The 17,735-nt window shown below is 41.8% G+C and overlaps 1 protein-coding gene across 1 annotated transcript in view; it reads left to right on the top strand.

Annotated features, from left to right (window-relative positions):
* Wars2 (tryptophanyl tRNA synthetase 2, mitochondrial) overlaps window positions 1-5,142 on the top strand; it is a 72,272-nt gene extending 67,130 nt beyond the window's left edge. Inside the window, exons 5-6 of the mRNA XM_027393780.2 lie at window positions 2,374-2,492; window positions 4,061-5,142. Of these exons, the coding sequence (XP_027249581.1) occupies window positions 2,374-2,492; window positions 4,061-4,509 (568 nt within the window). The 3' untranslated portion in view covers window positions 4,510-5,142. The remainder of the gene's footprint in view (window positions 1-2,373; window positions 2,493-4,060) is intronic.
* The last annotated feature ends 12,593 nt before the right edge of the window (window positions 5,143-17,735 follow it).

Below are 17,735 nucleotides of genomic sequence, written 5' to 3'. Positions count from 1 at the left end.
ATATAAATTTTAAAAGCACAGCCCTAAATTATTTGAAGTGAAAGGCAGACTATGAGGAGAGAGGTTGAAAACGTGAAGAGAATAAGCCCCATAAGTGAGTGGAATCAAAGACAGGCTGAATCATGTAAAGTGTGAACTCAACGGATGAGAAGCGAAGGCCGAGATAAATTACAGGAGGTGAAAGCGGCAGCGGCCGCAGAGGGAGGAGGGACCCGAAACAAACAAACCAAAGTCAGATGCAAGCGCCACGTGGAGCAACAGAAACAGGTGAAAAAAATTAAAATGGTTTTAATCCTCTTGTAAAAAAAAATATCAAAACCCCACAGAATTGTAAGAAAAGAGTCAAGGATCCAACATCAGGCAAGACGCACACCGCGTCATTATGAAAACTAAATGTGTTTTCTGTTTAGTGGGGTGGCTTTGGGAATCTGGAACCATTTTGACATGTGGAAATATTCATTTTGATGTGCTTAAAGTGTATTGATTATGGTAATTGTTTTTTCTGTGTTAGTTGCAGTCCATTGTGATTTCCTATGGGCTACTGTAATTGCTTTTTAACCTGCTCTGTTGGCTAATTTGGGCTGGGGGAGCCAAGGTGACCTCTGCATATGGGCCTCACTGTAATTATTAGGTAAGAGTAGCAAAGACCAGTCGAAGAAAAATTGACAAAAGCAGGTCATGTGCTTGTGGAGCCCAGAGAGGAGCCCCATACTGAGCAGAGGGTATGGAGTATCCATGCCACTTCTACCACGCAGAGCCACCGGCATTCTGCTCTGGCTGGTTCAGCTCTCCCAGGCCCTCTGCAGTTTCCCTGAACTGCTTTTGCTGACCTCAAAAGAGGAGGAAGCACTTCCTGGTTCACAGCCTCAGCCACACCTTCACCTTTTCACTCACTGCTCTGGTTTTCTCATGTCCAACTTCTCAGACGTCCTATCAAACACTTTATATTTGGGAGTCACCTGTCAGTTTCACATATATTTTGTACCCAAGTCTGGATTGTCACCGGCTCTGTGGCCATCTCTGAGGTTGAGCATTGGTATTTCTGTCTTGCAAGGTGAGCTGACCATTAAAATAAAGATCTTATTTGAGAAGTTAGTATGCCTCCCAAAAGGCCATTTACATCTCTCTCTTGCCATTGTGCCCTTCATCCTATCAGACATTAATGAGTTTTGTCATATCAATTGCTTCCATGTATGGAGCTCTCACTATCAGGAGGTACATTTGATAACCCTAGAAACAGCCAGAAGAGGATGGTACCATCATTGACTCAATTTGCAGAGGAAATGGAAGGCTCGGAAAGAGGGAGAGACTCCTTGATCTGAAGCTATAGCTGTGCTATCAAACCTAAGCCCACAGCCAATCGTCAAACATTGAAATCACCTATCTCCACCCACAGGCATTCTTCTTAACCCCCCTCCTCAGAATCCCATGCTTTGAACTGCACATGCAGGAATGATATCATCATAAATAGATTCTGTATGTTCTGAGTGGGGCTTTTTTTCACGCCCTCATTTCTTCTTTTAAAATATTTTGTTATTTATTTTTATTTTATGTGCACATTTGTCTGTGTGAGGATGTTGGATTCCCCTGGATCTGGACTTAGAGACAGCTGTGAGCTGCCGTGTGGGTGCTGGGAATTGAACCTGGGTCCTCTGGAAGAGCAGCCAGCGCTCCTAACTGCTGAGCCATGTCTCCAGTCGCACATCCTCATTTCTTAATAAATAAATTTTTTTTTAGGTAAAATTCAAGTTGCCTCAGTCTTTTTTCTCAAATCATGTTCTTCCTTCTCTAAAAACATCTACAATGAGTTGTGAAAGGTGGTTTGTGTGTGTTTTTTTCTTCTTCTTTCATTATCATCAGTCCTGGAGATTCAATTGCCGAAAGATCTTGAATCATTCCTTGTTTGATGAGGAGGAAATCTCTGGCCGGAAGAGCTGTCTGCCATCTCTAATTTGAAGAATGGGTGGGGGTATCTTTCAAGTGTGAGCCGCAGCTCTGAGGTAAAAGCATCTGGTCTAGGCTGAAGTAATCTGTGCTGACTGGGTGAGGGATGAGGAGTGGCTTTTAACACAATTATGCACAGCGCATGTGCTATTGAAGATGCCATGGCTCCCTCCTGGCAGGGTCCTGTCTTGCTGGTGTTGATGGCTATACTCTGTTGCAATGGGAGAAACAGAACGAGAGTAGACAAACATCTCTTCAGCATTTGTCCGACACACAGATAAAGACTTGGGTCTCGGTGTTCCCTCTGTAGTTGATGAACATTTGTTGAACACCGACAGTGAAGCAGGCACAGGACATACAGCTGCTTGCAATATCATTTCCGGCTAAGAAGGAGGCTTGCTGAGTTTTTCTGTCTGTGTTTTATTAAAGGTCCACACACGTTCCTGTCGGGGAGGATCAAGTCCAGCACATGGAACTTGTTCAGGATCTAGCTCGAAGTTTCAACCAAAAGTATGGGGAGTTCTTTCCACTGCCCAAGTCCATTCTCAGTAAGTAACAAGTGGATGGTTATGAGATCTGGATACATACTCAAGAGTGGCCTGGAGACCTGGAGCTTCATTGGGACTAAATTTGGCTTTTTCACAGGCCGGCTTCAGGATTCTTAACTGGAATCCTTATTGTTTGGATTATGTGGGACTAGAAGATGATATTGGATTGTAGAAAACATGAAAAGAAATTGTGAAATATGGGGAGAAACTTTAAAAAAAACATAATTTTAGTTTCAATAGATTGGGTGTATAAAATAAGATTTTACAAATGACATGCCCTATTTTACACATACCCAGACTAAGGTTCAGCAAGGTTCACTCTGTGTTCAAGTCACATGTCTAGTTGATCATAGAGCTAAGTAAGTCCTGTCAGCTCTTCTGATCCCAAAGCCCATGGACTTCACCATTCCTAACAGTCACAGTAAGACAAATGTCAGGAGAATGAGGACTGCTCAGTCATATTCCAGACAAAATGAGAGAACTGATGGCCCCCCAGCACTGTTTTCTGAAGTTAACAGGAAAGCTGGAATAGACAGTCTAACACTGCATCTGAAATGCCAGCCTCAGCTCTGTTAGGGTATCCCGGGCTTTGACGTCACCCTTCTTTATAGCAATAAGATTTCAATGTCCAGCCTATTACTGTTTTACCTACTTCAGTTTCATCTTTAATAGCCATAAACGAAACAGTTATCAATAACAATGACTTATGAAGCACAGCTTAGGATGCCGTGTGTGTTTGTGTGTGTGTGTGTGTGTGTGTGTGTGTGTGTGTGTGTGTGTGTGTTCGTTCTATGACTGTGTGTTTGCATATGTCTATAAATATATAATTTTGTGTAAAGATGTGAAAGGATTGCCAGAGATGCTTAAAGTTGCAGCATTCCTACAGCAAGGTGGGAGGTGGAGACAGAATGGCCCAGCCAGCCTCGGGGATGCTGCATAGTTGCAGAAGGAAGAGATACCCAGAAGTTGCCCAGTGGCCACAAATTCACCATGGCACATGTTTATCTGTACACAAGTCCACTCACACACATTTAAAAATACATTCTAAATGTTCACAGAGCCTAAGAGATGGCTTGCAGGATAAAGGCACTCACCATGCAAGTCTGGTGACCTGGGTTCCAACCCTGGATCCCACAGGTGTACACAGCATAAGCAGTGTAACCGACATAATTCCATTTGTGTCAGTTACACACTGGATGAACCACTGCCCGTACATGCTGTGGATATTGCTTTAGCAAGACCTGTTTCTGCTGTCTTTACTTCCACATTTGATAAATTGCTCAAATTCTTCAAGGTGAAGGTGTGCCAGTTTTTTTTTTGTTTTTGTTTTTCGAGACAGGATTTCTCTGTAGCTTTGGAGCCTGTCCTGGAACTGGCTCTGTAGACCAGGCTGGCCTCCAACTCACGGAAATCCACCTGCCTCTGCCTCCCGAGTGCTGGGATTAAAGGCGTGCGCCACCAACACCCAAGGGAGGTGTACTATTTGTGCATCAGATATCTCTGGTGGTTTTTGGTGTCTTCGAGGTCTAGACTGTAACATTTTTGATGGTTTGTCTTGTTTTCACCAGCATCCATGAAGAAAGTGAAATCCCTCCGGGACCCCTCTGCCAAAATGTCAAAATCAGACCCTGACAAACTGGCCACTGTAGGAATAACAGACAGCCCAGAGGAGATCGTACAGAAATTCCGAAAAGCTGTGACAGACTTTACATCCGAGGTCACCTATGAGCCAGAGAGCAGAGCTGGCGTCTCCAACATGGTGGCAATCCATGCAGCCGTGTCAGGCCTCTCGGTGGAGGAGGTGGTGCGCAGTAGCGCAGGCATGGACACTGCGCGCTACAAGCTGCTGGTGGCGGATGCTGTGATTGAAAAATTTGCTCCAATCAGGAGTGAAATTGAGAAACTGAAAATGGATAAGGACCATTTAAAGAAGGTTTTACTTGTTGGGTCTGCAAAAGCCAAAGAATTAGCCTATCCTGTGTTCGAGGAGGTGAAGAAATTGGTAGGGATTCTATAGGAAATCAGCCAGTCACTACACTCCGTCAAGGCAACTTCCCTCTGGCAGATTTTAGTCTGTACATATTTGGTTTGATGGTTAGCTTCATTTGATGAATGCTTCCAATCAATGTTCCAATTTCATCAGCAAATGCCCTAATGAAGAGAGCTGAAGTAGGTGCAGCTTTCTATCCCCCAGTTAATTGAAGTACATTTTGGGGTCTGAAGTATCCCTACACACTTGACAGCTATACAATAACTGAGCTCTGATGTGCCCTTGTTTGTACAGTCTTTAGTGTAATGGGTGGACTTTATCTATGTCTGAACCCTTTTTACAGCTGTGCATAGAGGTCCCATGCTAAAAGTTTATAATTTGAGTTCATAAAGATAGGTTGATTCTTACAGCTCATGTGTCACTGAGATGATGTTCGTCCTCATGTATTTGAGCGACTTAACTTGGGCCAGCAAGGTGGCTCAGACTCAAGGCACCTGCTGCCAAGCCTGACAGTCTGAGTTCAATCACCAAGATCAGAGTGGTGCAAAGAGAAAATTGACAAGTTGTCTTCTGATCTGCATTTGTGTACCATGGTGTAAGTACACAAACAACAACAACAACAAATAAATAAATAAATAAATAAATAAATAAAATAATCTACTTAGCTTCTACTTGTTTTCTAAGAAGCCATACTGACTTATTCCAGCAAGTACCTGTTCTTACATTCAGAGATTCAAGAGGTCATCATTTGAGAGCTATGTATTGCCACACTTTCATTTATTTATTATACAGGGCCCAAGTTCTGGGGGGGCGGGGTGGTTTGGTTTGGTTTGGTTTCGGTTTTTTGAGACAGTGTTTCTTTGTGTAGCTCTGGCTGTCCTGGAACTTGCTCTTTAGACCAGGCTGGCCTCGAATTCATAGAGATCCACCTGCCTCTGCTTCTGCCTCCCAAATGCTGGGATTTAAGGTGTGCGCCACCTCAGCCACCACCACCACCACCACCCAGCTGGATCAGGTTCTTAATATGCACTTGATTTTTACGATCACCTCAATTTAGACTCAGCAACCCCTCCCTCTGGAACACATTGGAGAAGAGTTACATTTTACACATAGTGGAACCAAGGGGCAGATTGTAGTATTAGCTCGTACAGTATCACTAAATAAGAATCAAATCTAAGAGTGAAGCCTTTTCTCCCTACTCCCACGACCAGCATTTTTTAAGAACTCTTCCCAAAGCCCAAAGGGACAAAGTGTTGAACCTCCAAACATTCCAGTTCTGAAGGTGGGTACTGGAAAGACAATGCCTAAAATAATGATTTTGTTTGTATCAGCTAATAGCTGTGTGTTTAAAATCCAGATCCAGCTCGCTTTGGTAACATTTACCCCTCAAATCCCCAAAAGTGGGTCCCAAGGCCTTGTTTCTAGATTGCAGAGATGCCTGTTTGTCTCTGCTAGACTCCAGTGGGAGTGAGGGCTGAAGCCTCTGATATCCCCCATGAAGGGAAGATCTCATGTCTACCTCAGTCTCTAGGAAATAACAAACCACCCAAAACTAGATCTGCACTTCCATGTTCACACTTGAAAATGGAAATGGCAGTTCTGGCTTGCACACCAAGGCCTAATATCAAGATTGACTTTGCAAGGGCCAGCAAGAGGGCTCTTGATGCCAACCTAGCCTGACTGATTACTGGAGTCCAGTCTCTGAGAGCCACATGGTAAATAGAGAGAACCGATTTCCCAAATCTGTGCTGTGACTTACACACACCCACCACGGTGGCATACACAAGCCTGTCCACACACAAATAAATGCTTATTTTTTAATTTTAAGGTTGATTTCACAACACATATCATTGTCACTTAGATGACAGGGACTAGGAGGCGCTGCATCCCAGTGTACTGGTATGGTGCCAGATAGCACAGATAGAGGACTTGCCCAGCGTGGACCTGCTTATTGGACAACACTGCGGTGAGGCATGGAGCTTACTTGTGCTTGGAATAAATCAAGAACATGGTATGGGTCTCTTCCTGGAGGGGTCCTCCTGAAGACAGTATAGTTTAACCATATAGTTTGCACAAAAAAAAAAGAAAGAACGAAAAAGAAAAAAGAAAGAAAGAAAAGAAAAGAAAGAAAGAAAACTTACACAACGCACTATCAAGCATTATGCATTGCCATACGCTGAGAACTGAGCATATTCTGATGCAATGTGACATTTACATCAACCCTATAAGATACGAGTTCTCAACTCTACTCTTTAAAGTGAGAAAGCCTACTCAGCGATGTGTCTAAAGCCACAATCATGTTATTAGCTTCAAGTTTCTTCTAATGGAGACCTGAGGGATGCCTTGAGTAGCCAGCCCTAAGCAGTGGTCTGACCCTGCTAGTCCACTGTCTTCTCCCCTCAGCTCCATTATGTTCTCATTTCTTACATTTTCCTTTTCTGCACCCCCCTGTTTCTCCTGTTCTTCCTACTTGTTTCACTGTTCTTATAAATTATTCCCTAAAACTTCATTTGTGCCCACAGCACAGCCCTCAGCCTTTGTTCCCAGCCAAGTGGCCTGTGTCTATTGTGAGTTAAAGGGGATGACTGTGCCATGTGGCAGTTCTTGGTCTCTCTCTAACATGAGGATCTTGTCTGCGTTGTTATGTGTTGTCCTTGTGTGATCACTTTTGTTCATTCTGTCAACTTGGTGGTTTTTTTATTTTTTTTTTCAGGGGAAGAATAGTCTGTTCTTCCCAGAGACTGATCTGAACAGATTGCCTATCATTAGCAATTACAATTTTCCAGCACCTGCAATTCTGTTTTGTTGGTTACATGAGGATTGTTTCTTTCTCTAGGAAGGAGATTGGGGTCCTGTGCATTACAAATTTGTTCTCAGATACACAGTTCAACACTGTCATCATGTTTATGATGGATCCACCTTGTGAGAGCAATGAGGGAAATGCAATACACCTATTATTCAGCAGAAGACACTCGGAGATGCAAGCTTGCAAATGCTGGTATAGCTTGGGAGTGAGAAAATCAACATGAATACTCAGGGGAAACACGCCATAGATCAGGGATAGGAGAAAATATTTTCTTTTCTTTTGTTGTTGTTGGTTGGTTTTTTTAATTATTTTATTTTATATGTGAGTGTTTTTCTTTCATGTATGTATTTATCCACTACTTGCATGCTTGCTGACCATAGAGGTTAGAAGAGGGCATCAGATCCCCTGGAACAGGAGTTTTAAATGGTTGTGAACCTCCATGTGGGTGCTGGGAATCCAACTCAGTTCCTCTGCAAGAGCAATGAATGCTCTCAACTGCCAAGCTGTCTCTCCAGCCTGTGCTTCTACATACCTCACAACTGGGATTATATTCCACCAGAAACTTCACAACTAAACCACATTCAAACCATGCAAGATGTCACACTCAGTGGTCTTCACATAAATAAAATATTTCATATCTAATATTAGTGTGTTGGCTCTGTAGAATACTCTCAACCCTAACCAACATATTTACTGTTATCATTTCAAAAGGTATTTCTAATAAGCAGATGATGTGTCTTATGTTTCTATTTTGAACTCTGATTTAACAGCTTTCCCTTTTTGAATAATATTTAAAACTATAGGCTCTACCTTGGAAGAAAGCCATGTCCTGTTTTAGGTGCATGGGTACCGTGATGAAGAAGTGCTGTATGCTGGCTCTTACTGTCAGGTCTTACCACATTAGCATGTCCCACAGAAAAGCTCTTTGAACTTTGTCAATTCAAATAAATGTGTTATCCCGAAATGTGCTCACAATAAGAAGGTATTGTCTGATGATTGTTTTGAATTAAACTTTGTGAGTTATCTAGACGTGGCTATGGGAGCTAGCCCTAGGTATAGAAGTGTTCTGGTCATGGATAGTCAGTGAGCAAGGAGTATCCTGTTCGTAAGCACTATTCCAGAAGAAAATGTGTGTCCTGGAAGAGGAGATCTACTCATGTGCATACAAGATAACCAAGTTGCTTCAGGGTGGTTTCTTCCCTGGGTCCTTACAGAGAGAATGGATGAATAATGAGATTCTGAGCGATGTTGACCCTTTGGCAGATTCTTCTTTGTTAGCCCGGCCCTCTCTGCTTGCTGGTGTTATTCAGCTTCAATCCTACTCAGCCGCAAGCTCAGCTCAAGAACAATTCTCTGATAAGTGTGTAGAATGGTCAAGAACATTTGCCCTGGGACATCTCACATTTGCTCCTCTTCTTCGCATCTAAGGTGATGCCAGACCAGCTACCACCCCTGCTTCTCTTATCCATCACTTTCTTTAAATATATCCCCAAGGCCAAGCAATCCTTCTGGTTGAGCACTTTATAATTCACACATTGCCACTGTCACCAAAGGGAAGGTCTTTTCTGAGATTTTGTACATTTATTACTCTCTTCCACAGTCTCCATTGATACTTGACACCACTGAAGTCAGAAGTGCATGACCTCTGTGTAGTCACGGCATGTCTGAACTCCTGTGTCCTTTCACACCATTCTATAGTAACTATCTCCATGTGTCTCCCCTACTGTCAGCCCTATGGTTATTTATTTTTCTTCTCTAATTTATTAATTCTTATTTTATATGCATTGGTGCTTTGCCATGGGTGTCAGGTCCTCTGGAACTGGAATTACAGACAGTTGTGAGCTGCCATGTGGGTTCTGGGAATTGAACCCCAGTCCTCTGAAAGAGCAGTTAGTGCTCTTAACCACTGAGCCATCTCTTCAGCCCCTATAGTTATTTCTGTGCTAGCCACTATCATGACTTTTATGCCATGCCTGACATAGTCTACAACTGGATATTCATCAATCATCCATTGCTCCACACCCATCTATTAAGGAAAGAGTTCTCAATGCACTGTGATATGATGGACACATCTAGGTCAACAGAAAGGATTTTATTGTTTGATCCATATGAAACCCAAATTAGCAAACCCAGTATTGATTCTTCTTTTATTTAGCATACATACATATGCATAAAAGACCTTATTGTATTTACTGCTCAGGTTTTCATTACTTTATTCATAGATTTGTCATAGATTTTGAGTAACTGCTAGCTCTTTTCCGGCATTCACCCTCCCCTTCTTCCTTGTTAGTGATGGAGCCGTCTCTCTGAAATTCAGCAGAGTTCTCAGCCCCAGGTAAGTCCTATGTTTTCTGACTTGCAGTAAGGTAAGTATGGTGGCTGTTTTTGGTTTTCATCTTGATTGCATCTGGAATTAACTAAAACTCAAAAATAGAGGGGCCCAACTGTGAGGGATTTTGTGCTTAATTTGAAGTGAGAAGATCTGTTTTTAACCCAGATCTTTGAGTAGGGAAGACAAGCCTTTAATCCAGAATTTTGGGGGTGGAAAGACCCAACTCTAATCTGGCCAACACCTTCTGCTGGAAATTATAGAAGGTCATGGAAGATGGAAGACTTTGCTGACTACTGGCTTGTTCAGCCTGCTTATAGAATCCAGGACCTCCAGCCCAGGGATGAAACCACCCACAATGGGCTGGGCTCCTCCCCCATCAATCACTAATTAAGAAAATACCCTACAAGGCTTGCCTAGAGCCTGATCTTATGGAGGCATTTTTAAAAATTCTTCTCTCATGCAATACATCCAACTGCAATTTCCCCTCCCTCCACTCCTTCCAGCCTATCCTTTCCCCTTCTCTCCTCTCCTTCACATCCATTCTTCCATTTTTCTTCAGAAAAGAGCAGGCCTCCCAGGGGTATCAACCTAGTACAGTATAACAGGTTACAATCAGACTAGGCAAAACCCCTCATATCAGGGCTGGGTGAGGCAACCCAGTAGGAGGACAATGGTTCCAAGATCAGACAAAAGAGTCAGAGATACCCCTACCCCACTGTAAGGAGTCCCACAAAACACCAATCTAAACAGCCATAATAATTATGCAGAGAAACTAGCACAGACCCATGCGGGCTCTGTGATTGTCACTTCAGTCTCTGTGAGTCCCTGTGAGCCCTGCTTAGTTGACTCTGTGGGCCTTGTTTTCTGATGTCCTCCATCTCTCTGGCTCTTACAATTATTCCTCCTCTTCTTCTGCAGGGTTTCCCAGGCTCCAAGGTGAGGAACCCAATGGAGATCTTTTATTTGGGATATCTCTCTGCCTAATGTTTGACTGTGGGTCTCTGTTGTGGGATATTTGCACACTGTACACTGTATTTGCACACTGTGTGAAGATGTATTTGCTGTGATTGGTGTAATAAAGAGCTGAATGTCCAATAGTTAGACAGAAAGAGGTCACTTGTGCCTTCTGATGACAGAGAGGACTCTGGGAAGAAGAAAGACAGAGATACCAGGAGACATGGAAGAAGCAGGATGGGTGGTACATGACAGAACATAGATTACCAGAAATGGGTTAATTTCAGTTATAGGAGCTAGTTAAAAACAAGCTTTTATAATTAATAATAAGTCTCATTTGGGGGCTGGCTGGTAGGATAGAAAAAGACCCATTACAGGTTTCTACATCTGCTCCAATCAGCTTCCAGTAGAAACCTCTGTGATGATGATTGGGCAAGGCACCAACCTGTGAGTATAGTAGAATAGCACTAAGAATAACATTTTATTGATTCTTTTTCTGTCCTAGGTCTCTGGGCTATCCAGGTTCCAGTTCCTGGTCATCCAGGCAGTGAGTGTCAGACATGGGCTACCTTTTGTGGCAGTAGGCCTCAAATTAGACCAGTGATTGGTTGGCTACTACTCCTGCAAGTTCTGCTGGAGGCATTTTCTTAATTGAGGTTCCCTCTTCTCAAATGACTTCAGCTTGTGTCAAGTTGACATAAAACTATCCAACACAATGAATTTGTTCTAGCCAAAATCCAAGAAAATTAAAGGTGACAAGCAACTTCTGAGTCTAAGCCCTATAAAGGAAACTGCTTTTCCTTGCCTCACTTCCTAGAGCAGCACACTTGACTCACTGATAGAAAACAGAAAGGAAGGGTGGAAAGGCTCAACACTGGTTGTCTGGACTCAGTAAGTCCTGCTGCCTATCTGCCTGTCTTACCCACCACACTTGCCCTTCTATATGATTAATAACCTTTGTCACATTTAAGCGGCTTCCTCTTGGGCTCTATGTGTTACATTTCACTAGGCACTAACAATTCTAGTTCCTTGCCCAATGGTCCCTCCACAGCTTGCTTTTAACCTTGTGCAGGCAACATTCCATGTGCTAAGGCAGACTTCCAGTAACTATGATCACCAGTGTATAGCACGAATTCTAATTGTTCTTACTAATAAAAACTTAGAGACAGATATTGGGGTTAAAGCCGAAGATCAGAGAAGCAAAGTGGCCAGTCACTAGAGAGTTTTCACCTCTACCGATGCTCAGACTAAAGGGGTGATCCTATCCTCAGACTGCATCCTCAGACTGCACTGTTCCTCAGACTGACTCAGACTGCACTCAGCTCTGTCTCCTCCCACCTTATACTCCCCTCTAGTGCTGGGATCTAAAATTGTGGATCCCAAGTACTGAGATCACCGCTGGTGTGAGCTCTGTTTCTCTTTTAGACTGGATCAAGTCCATGTAGCTCAGGGTGTCCTTGAACTAACAGAGATCTGTCTGCCTCTGTCCCCCAAGTACAGGAATTAAAGATGTGTACCATCACCACCTGGTCTGAATGGCTACCTAGTGAGACAGCTAGGATTAAAGGTGTGTACCTCCACCACCTGGCCTCTATGGCTGTGGCTAGCTTTGCTCTCTGATCTTCAGACAAGCTTTATTTGTTAGATCATAAACAAAATATCACCACACCCAAGACCAGATGTGCACGTACTTGTTAACTATGCAAATCCAGTCTCCACCTAATAGCTACTGGATGAGAAACTGGCAATGAAGCTTAGCTATGAGTTTTTAACTGGAGGCAAAATGGATATATAGACACTTAAGAACCACTGTGTTGAGAATAAACCACCCCCCAAAATTAATAAAAGCCAGGCTTCGTCTTCAACATGTTTACATTGGTGAGAGTTAATCAGTCATAAAAACACTTATTATCTTGACTCTCTGCTATTTCCTGTCTTTTCCTCTTTAAAAAATCAGATTCACTCAGAACAATTTATCTTAGATTGTTTCTGTTTGTAGATGTGATTACAGAAATTTTAAAACCTAAGGTCATTTGAGTGTATGCAAATCATAAAAGGGAAACTAATTGGTTACAGTTGCAGATAGAGTAAACAGACCCTCCATCCCCAATACTGGAATTAATGAAGAGTTTCTGAAGCCAAGAGAGACAAATAAGACAAGGTAGTTATTTACACAGTGGGTAGTAAAATTACAGTACTTAGTAGCCTGTAAAGGGTTATATGGTCTAGAAATAAAAACAGTTGAGTGTGGATTAAATTTATGAGTGAGAAAGTCATAAAATTGTATTAAGCACAAGTTAGGAATGTTCACATTATTTCTGAAAGTAACTGACATGAACATCATGGAAGGAAACTTCTATAACATTCAGTGCTCAGAACCCTTGACCAGACTAGATTAATGTGGTGCATTAATTAATGTGGAAAGTAGACTGAATAAGAGTGAAAATTCTTGTGTTTACATATTTCATGCAAAATCTCTTCACATCTTAGACATGATGGATGATTTAATGGAAGGGATACAGTAGATGCAATTCATAAAAGAATGGTGTTTTGAGAATAAAGTTAGTATGCCATTATTCTCATTAGCAAGAGACAACTAGATAATTGAAATCCTTAGATAACTCTACTTTGGTTTGGATAACTGTCCTCACAATTGTATACGAGGTAAATCGTGGGGAGAGTCTTCTTGTCATCGGGAGCATGGTCTTGAAAGGAATGTCATGACCCTAGTCCCTTCCTCTTTCTTTGCTTTTGTGTCACAGCCACAAGGTGAACAGTTTTTCTCCGGATTTCTACCATGATGAGGTGACTTTCCATAGACCCAACTCCAATGGGCCCAACTGACCATGGGCTGAAATTTGCAAAGATGAGAGCCAAAATAAAACTTCCCTCCTTACCATTGATTATATCAGATATTTTCTTACAGTAACAGAAAACTAACAAACTCAACACTTACTAAAATGTTGTTATTAGGGGCTGAGGAGATGGCTCAGTGGTTAAGAGCACTGGCTGCTCTTCCAGAGGTCCTGAGTTCAATTCCCAGGGCCCACATGGTGGCTCACAACCATCTAGAATAGGATCTGATGCCCTCTCTGGCATGCAGGTATACACAAAGAACACCCATACATAAAATATAAATAAATTTTAATATTTTTAAATGCTGTTATCAACCGGGCAGTGATGGTACATGCTTTTGATCCTAGCACTTGGAGGGCAGAGGCAAGAGAATCTCTGTGAGTTGGAGGCCAGTCTTGCCTACAAAGCAAGTTCCAAGACAGCTAGGTCTGTTGCACAGAGAAACCCTGTCTGGAAAAACACTCAAAAAGTGCTGTTATTAGTAGACAAAGCAAAATTATTTCCTGTCTTCAGCACTGGAGCTTTACACTTTGGATAGAGTAACACACAGAAGTGTTCAGTGGAGAGACGCTGGAAATATGGCTCAGTACGTAAGAAATGTTCTGTGCATCAAAAACTAGCCAAGCATGGGACATTACTTGAACCTAAACCACGATAATGATAATGTGGTAGATAGCATTGCCCAGCTTCCTTACTAACTACGTGTATGTTAAATTCTCCTACCCACTATTAGGAACTCAAAACTTACTTTGCATGTCTACCATCTGCTGCTATAAAATCATGTTAGCCCCGACTTTATGTTTTTCTTTTAATCTTGCAGTGTCATTAAACTACTATCCATTCTGGCAAAATGGTACTGTTTTGTCTCCTTTCTCCACTTCTTTTTTCTTTTCAAGAACTTCATCTAAGTTTTTTCCAAAAATATTGTTAATTACAATCTCCATTCCAATAATTTGGAGTTAAAAGTATTCCACAGTCTGGAGGCAAGTGAGATTTTTATTGCATTTTTATGGAGAGTAAATTGAACTTGGTGGTCACACTAGAGAGGGGCTCCTCTATAAGGCTCTACAAGAACTCATGTTACAAGAATTACATCTCGGCTTCCATTTAATGCCCAGGACCATCATGCCATGGGCACTACCAGGCAGGTACCTCCTTCCTGAGCCTCAAACCATCCACAGGAGGCCTCATGGGGCTCCCAGAGATCCCTGTCTTTCTTCTCATAACTTTCAAATGTGCTTCTGAATCATTATCCCCTTTTTATAGATAATCTGTCCCTGATCACTGTGTTGCCAATTACCCTGGTTTTTGCAGTTTAAATTTGCACTGCATGTTACTATTCTTTTTGCCTCTTTTATATATACTTTTTAAAAGTACTTTTGAGCATAAATTATTGCAAAAAAGTTGGTTTCTTTTCATTGTGGCCTTTGGTTGTTAGATCATTCTAGTTTGAAGCACACTACTGCACATAGGATAGATGCAAAAATGAGACTTATTGACTGAAAATAGCCCTGACTGGAGAGAGGTTAGAGGTTGCCAGCTCAAATGGTTTCAGGGGCAGAGAAGTGTGCAAAAGTATTACATCATTTTACAAATGTTTACTTAGTGTCTGCTGTGTCTGCTGGCCATTATACTAGGCCCTGGCTGTACAGCAATGAGAAAAAAAAGACATAAAATTTTACCCTTATACTGAGACTATTTGGGGGTGATTGACCCTCTAAAGAGATAATTACATTTAAAATGAGTTTGCTGTGTTAGGGCTGGAGAGATGGGTCAGTGATTAAGAGCACTAGTTGATCTAATGGGGATCTGGATTTGATTCCGAGAACCCACATGGCCGCTAACAGTCCCATTTATAACTCCGGTTCCAGGGGATCCAACACTGTCTTCTGGACTCCAAGGGCACTAGACACACACCTGGTGTACAGAAATAAATGAAAGCAAAATACTCATACACATGAAATTTTATATGTATAATTTATATTATATTTATTAAACAATATACATATATTGTTTTAAAAGCCTAAAACCTGAGTCTGTCAGAGTGTATTGCAACTGATACCTTTCTGATGGGGAATGTTCTTCTGTATCTATGTTTTCTCTTATTGGTTGATGAATAAAACACTGTTTGGCCAGTAGAGGCAGGAAGATAGGTGGGTCTAGGAGATGAGGAGAATGCTGGAGAGGAGAGGGAGGCCTCAAAGAGATGCCATATAGAGACCGGGAAGATAGGATGTGCCAGGGCTTCTCTGGTAAGATAAGGCCATGTAGAAATATATAGATTAGTAGTTACAGCTTAGTCAGTAAGAAGTCCTAGCCATTGGCCAACAGTTTTATAATTAATATAGCATCCATCCGTGTGTTTATTGAGGCAAAAGGGCTGTGGGACCAGGTGGGACAGAAACCTCAATCTTCACCTTTCTTCAAAAGAAGAGTAAAGTAGGATGTTCAGAGAGTCACCAGGAGTGTGCACATGGAAAAGGGGAACATGGAAACACAAGCAGAAGTCATCCTCAGAAAAAGTCAGGCCTGTCTCTACCTTCACCTCAGACTTCTAGCCTCCACAACTGTGAAACAATGCCAGCCAAACCACCCAGCCTATAATATTTGTTATGGCAGCCCTGGCAAACTAATACAGAGTGCTTAAAAAAAAAAAAAAAAAACAGAGTGGCAAACAAAGCGACTCCAACTACATTCTGCTATACCCATAGATCAGTGTCTTCAGCCATCATCAGCTTCCTGCTGCACTAGATGGAAACCAACACAGAAAACCACAACTGGGAAATGTGCAAAGAGAGAGGAGACGTTAGAACACTCAGTCTTAAATGGAATGTCTCCATCAGATTCCTCCCTTCAGGGCTTAGGGAACTCTGCAGAAGAGGAAGGAGAAAGATTGTAAGAGCTACAGGGGATGGAAGATACCAAAGGAACAAGGCCTTCTAGACACAACAGGACTGGCACACATATGTACTCACAGAAACGGTGGCAGCATGCACACAGCTAGCATAGATCTAAGCAAGATGGGGTTCCAGCACTGAGAAGGGAAATGGACACAAGCCCCACCCCTAACCTGGAAGCTATTTCCAACTGATAAACACCACAAAGGAAGACAATATATATGGGCTTTCCTTTGGGCCACCAGCTCACAAAAAATGACACGAGACATATTATTAATTATGAAAGCATGGCCTATAGGCTAGGCTTGTTCCTCTAGCTCTTATAACTTAAACTAACCCATTTATATTAATCTACATTTGTCTCGAAACTTTTTACTTCTCTTTCATCTTTCACCTTCTCTTTCCTCTCCATGTCCCCTGGCCTCGATTCATCTCCTCTTCTTTCTCTATCTCTGCCCGGAAATCCCACCTAACCTCTTCTTGTCTAGCTATTGGCCATTCAGCTCTTTATTAAACCAATCAGAAGGTGCCTTGGCAAAGACACATTTTCACAGTATACAAAAAGATTATTCCACATCAACTTATTTTTCTCCTACAGAGTCTCACTAGATGTACAAAACCTGCCTAACAGGAGATGGCCAGCACAAAATGAACTCAATAGTGTTTTTATAGAATGTTTTGCTTTGTGATGTTTTTTACCTTGAAGATCTTTTGCTCATATATTATGCTTTGTGATTTTGTGTTTTTGTAGGATTTCTGTTTGCAAATGTGTATTTCTCGTGTGTTTTCTTCAACTATTTTTTTCTATTTGTTTTTATTTTTAGATGGCTCTTTGTTTTCTAATGAGAGAAAGAAAAAGAAAGGATATGGAATCAGGTGGGTGGGGAAGTGGGAAGGATCCAGGAGTTGAGAGAGGGAAAACTGTAATTGGAATGTGTTTTATGGGAAAGATCTATTTTTCATTTTTTAAAAGGAAAAAAGATAAAATAGATGTGCAAATATTGTTATAAAATGTATACAGAAGACTCAATGGGGTGAGGAAGGCAGTGTTGTAATATCTGGGAGAAAACCCAACCAGCCAGAGGAATAGCAAATGCAAAGACCTTGAAGCAGAAGCACACTTGACTCATTTAAAGAGAAGGATAGTAGCTTTTGTGGTTAGAAGAGGGCAAAAGAGAAGGAGTGTGATGGGAGATGAGGGCAGAGGAGAAAAGTAGTGAGGCTAATGCTTTATAGGCTATTGGAAGGATGCCTGACTTTATTGTATAGCATATGGAATTGAGAAGCTGTGGCGGGCTAAAGTGATATAAAGTTCATGCCGGTCATTGTGTTGGGAAATAGATAGAAGCAGGTATACCAGATATGATATTTTAATTTTAATAATCAGTGTAAGAATGAAGTGGTCAAT

This window comes from Cricetulus griseus (assembly GCF_003668045.3).
Source record: "Cricetulus griseus strain 17A/GY chromosome 1 unlocalized genomic scaffold, alternate assembly CriGri-PICRH-1.0 chr1_0, whole genome shotgun sequence".
Taxonomy (NCBI): domain Eukaryota; kingdom Metazoa; phylum Chordata; class Mammalia; order Rodentia; family Cricetidae; genus Cricetulus; species Cricetulus griseus.
This window is presented reverse-complemented; position numbering and strand designations above follow the sequence as displayed.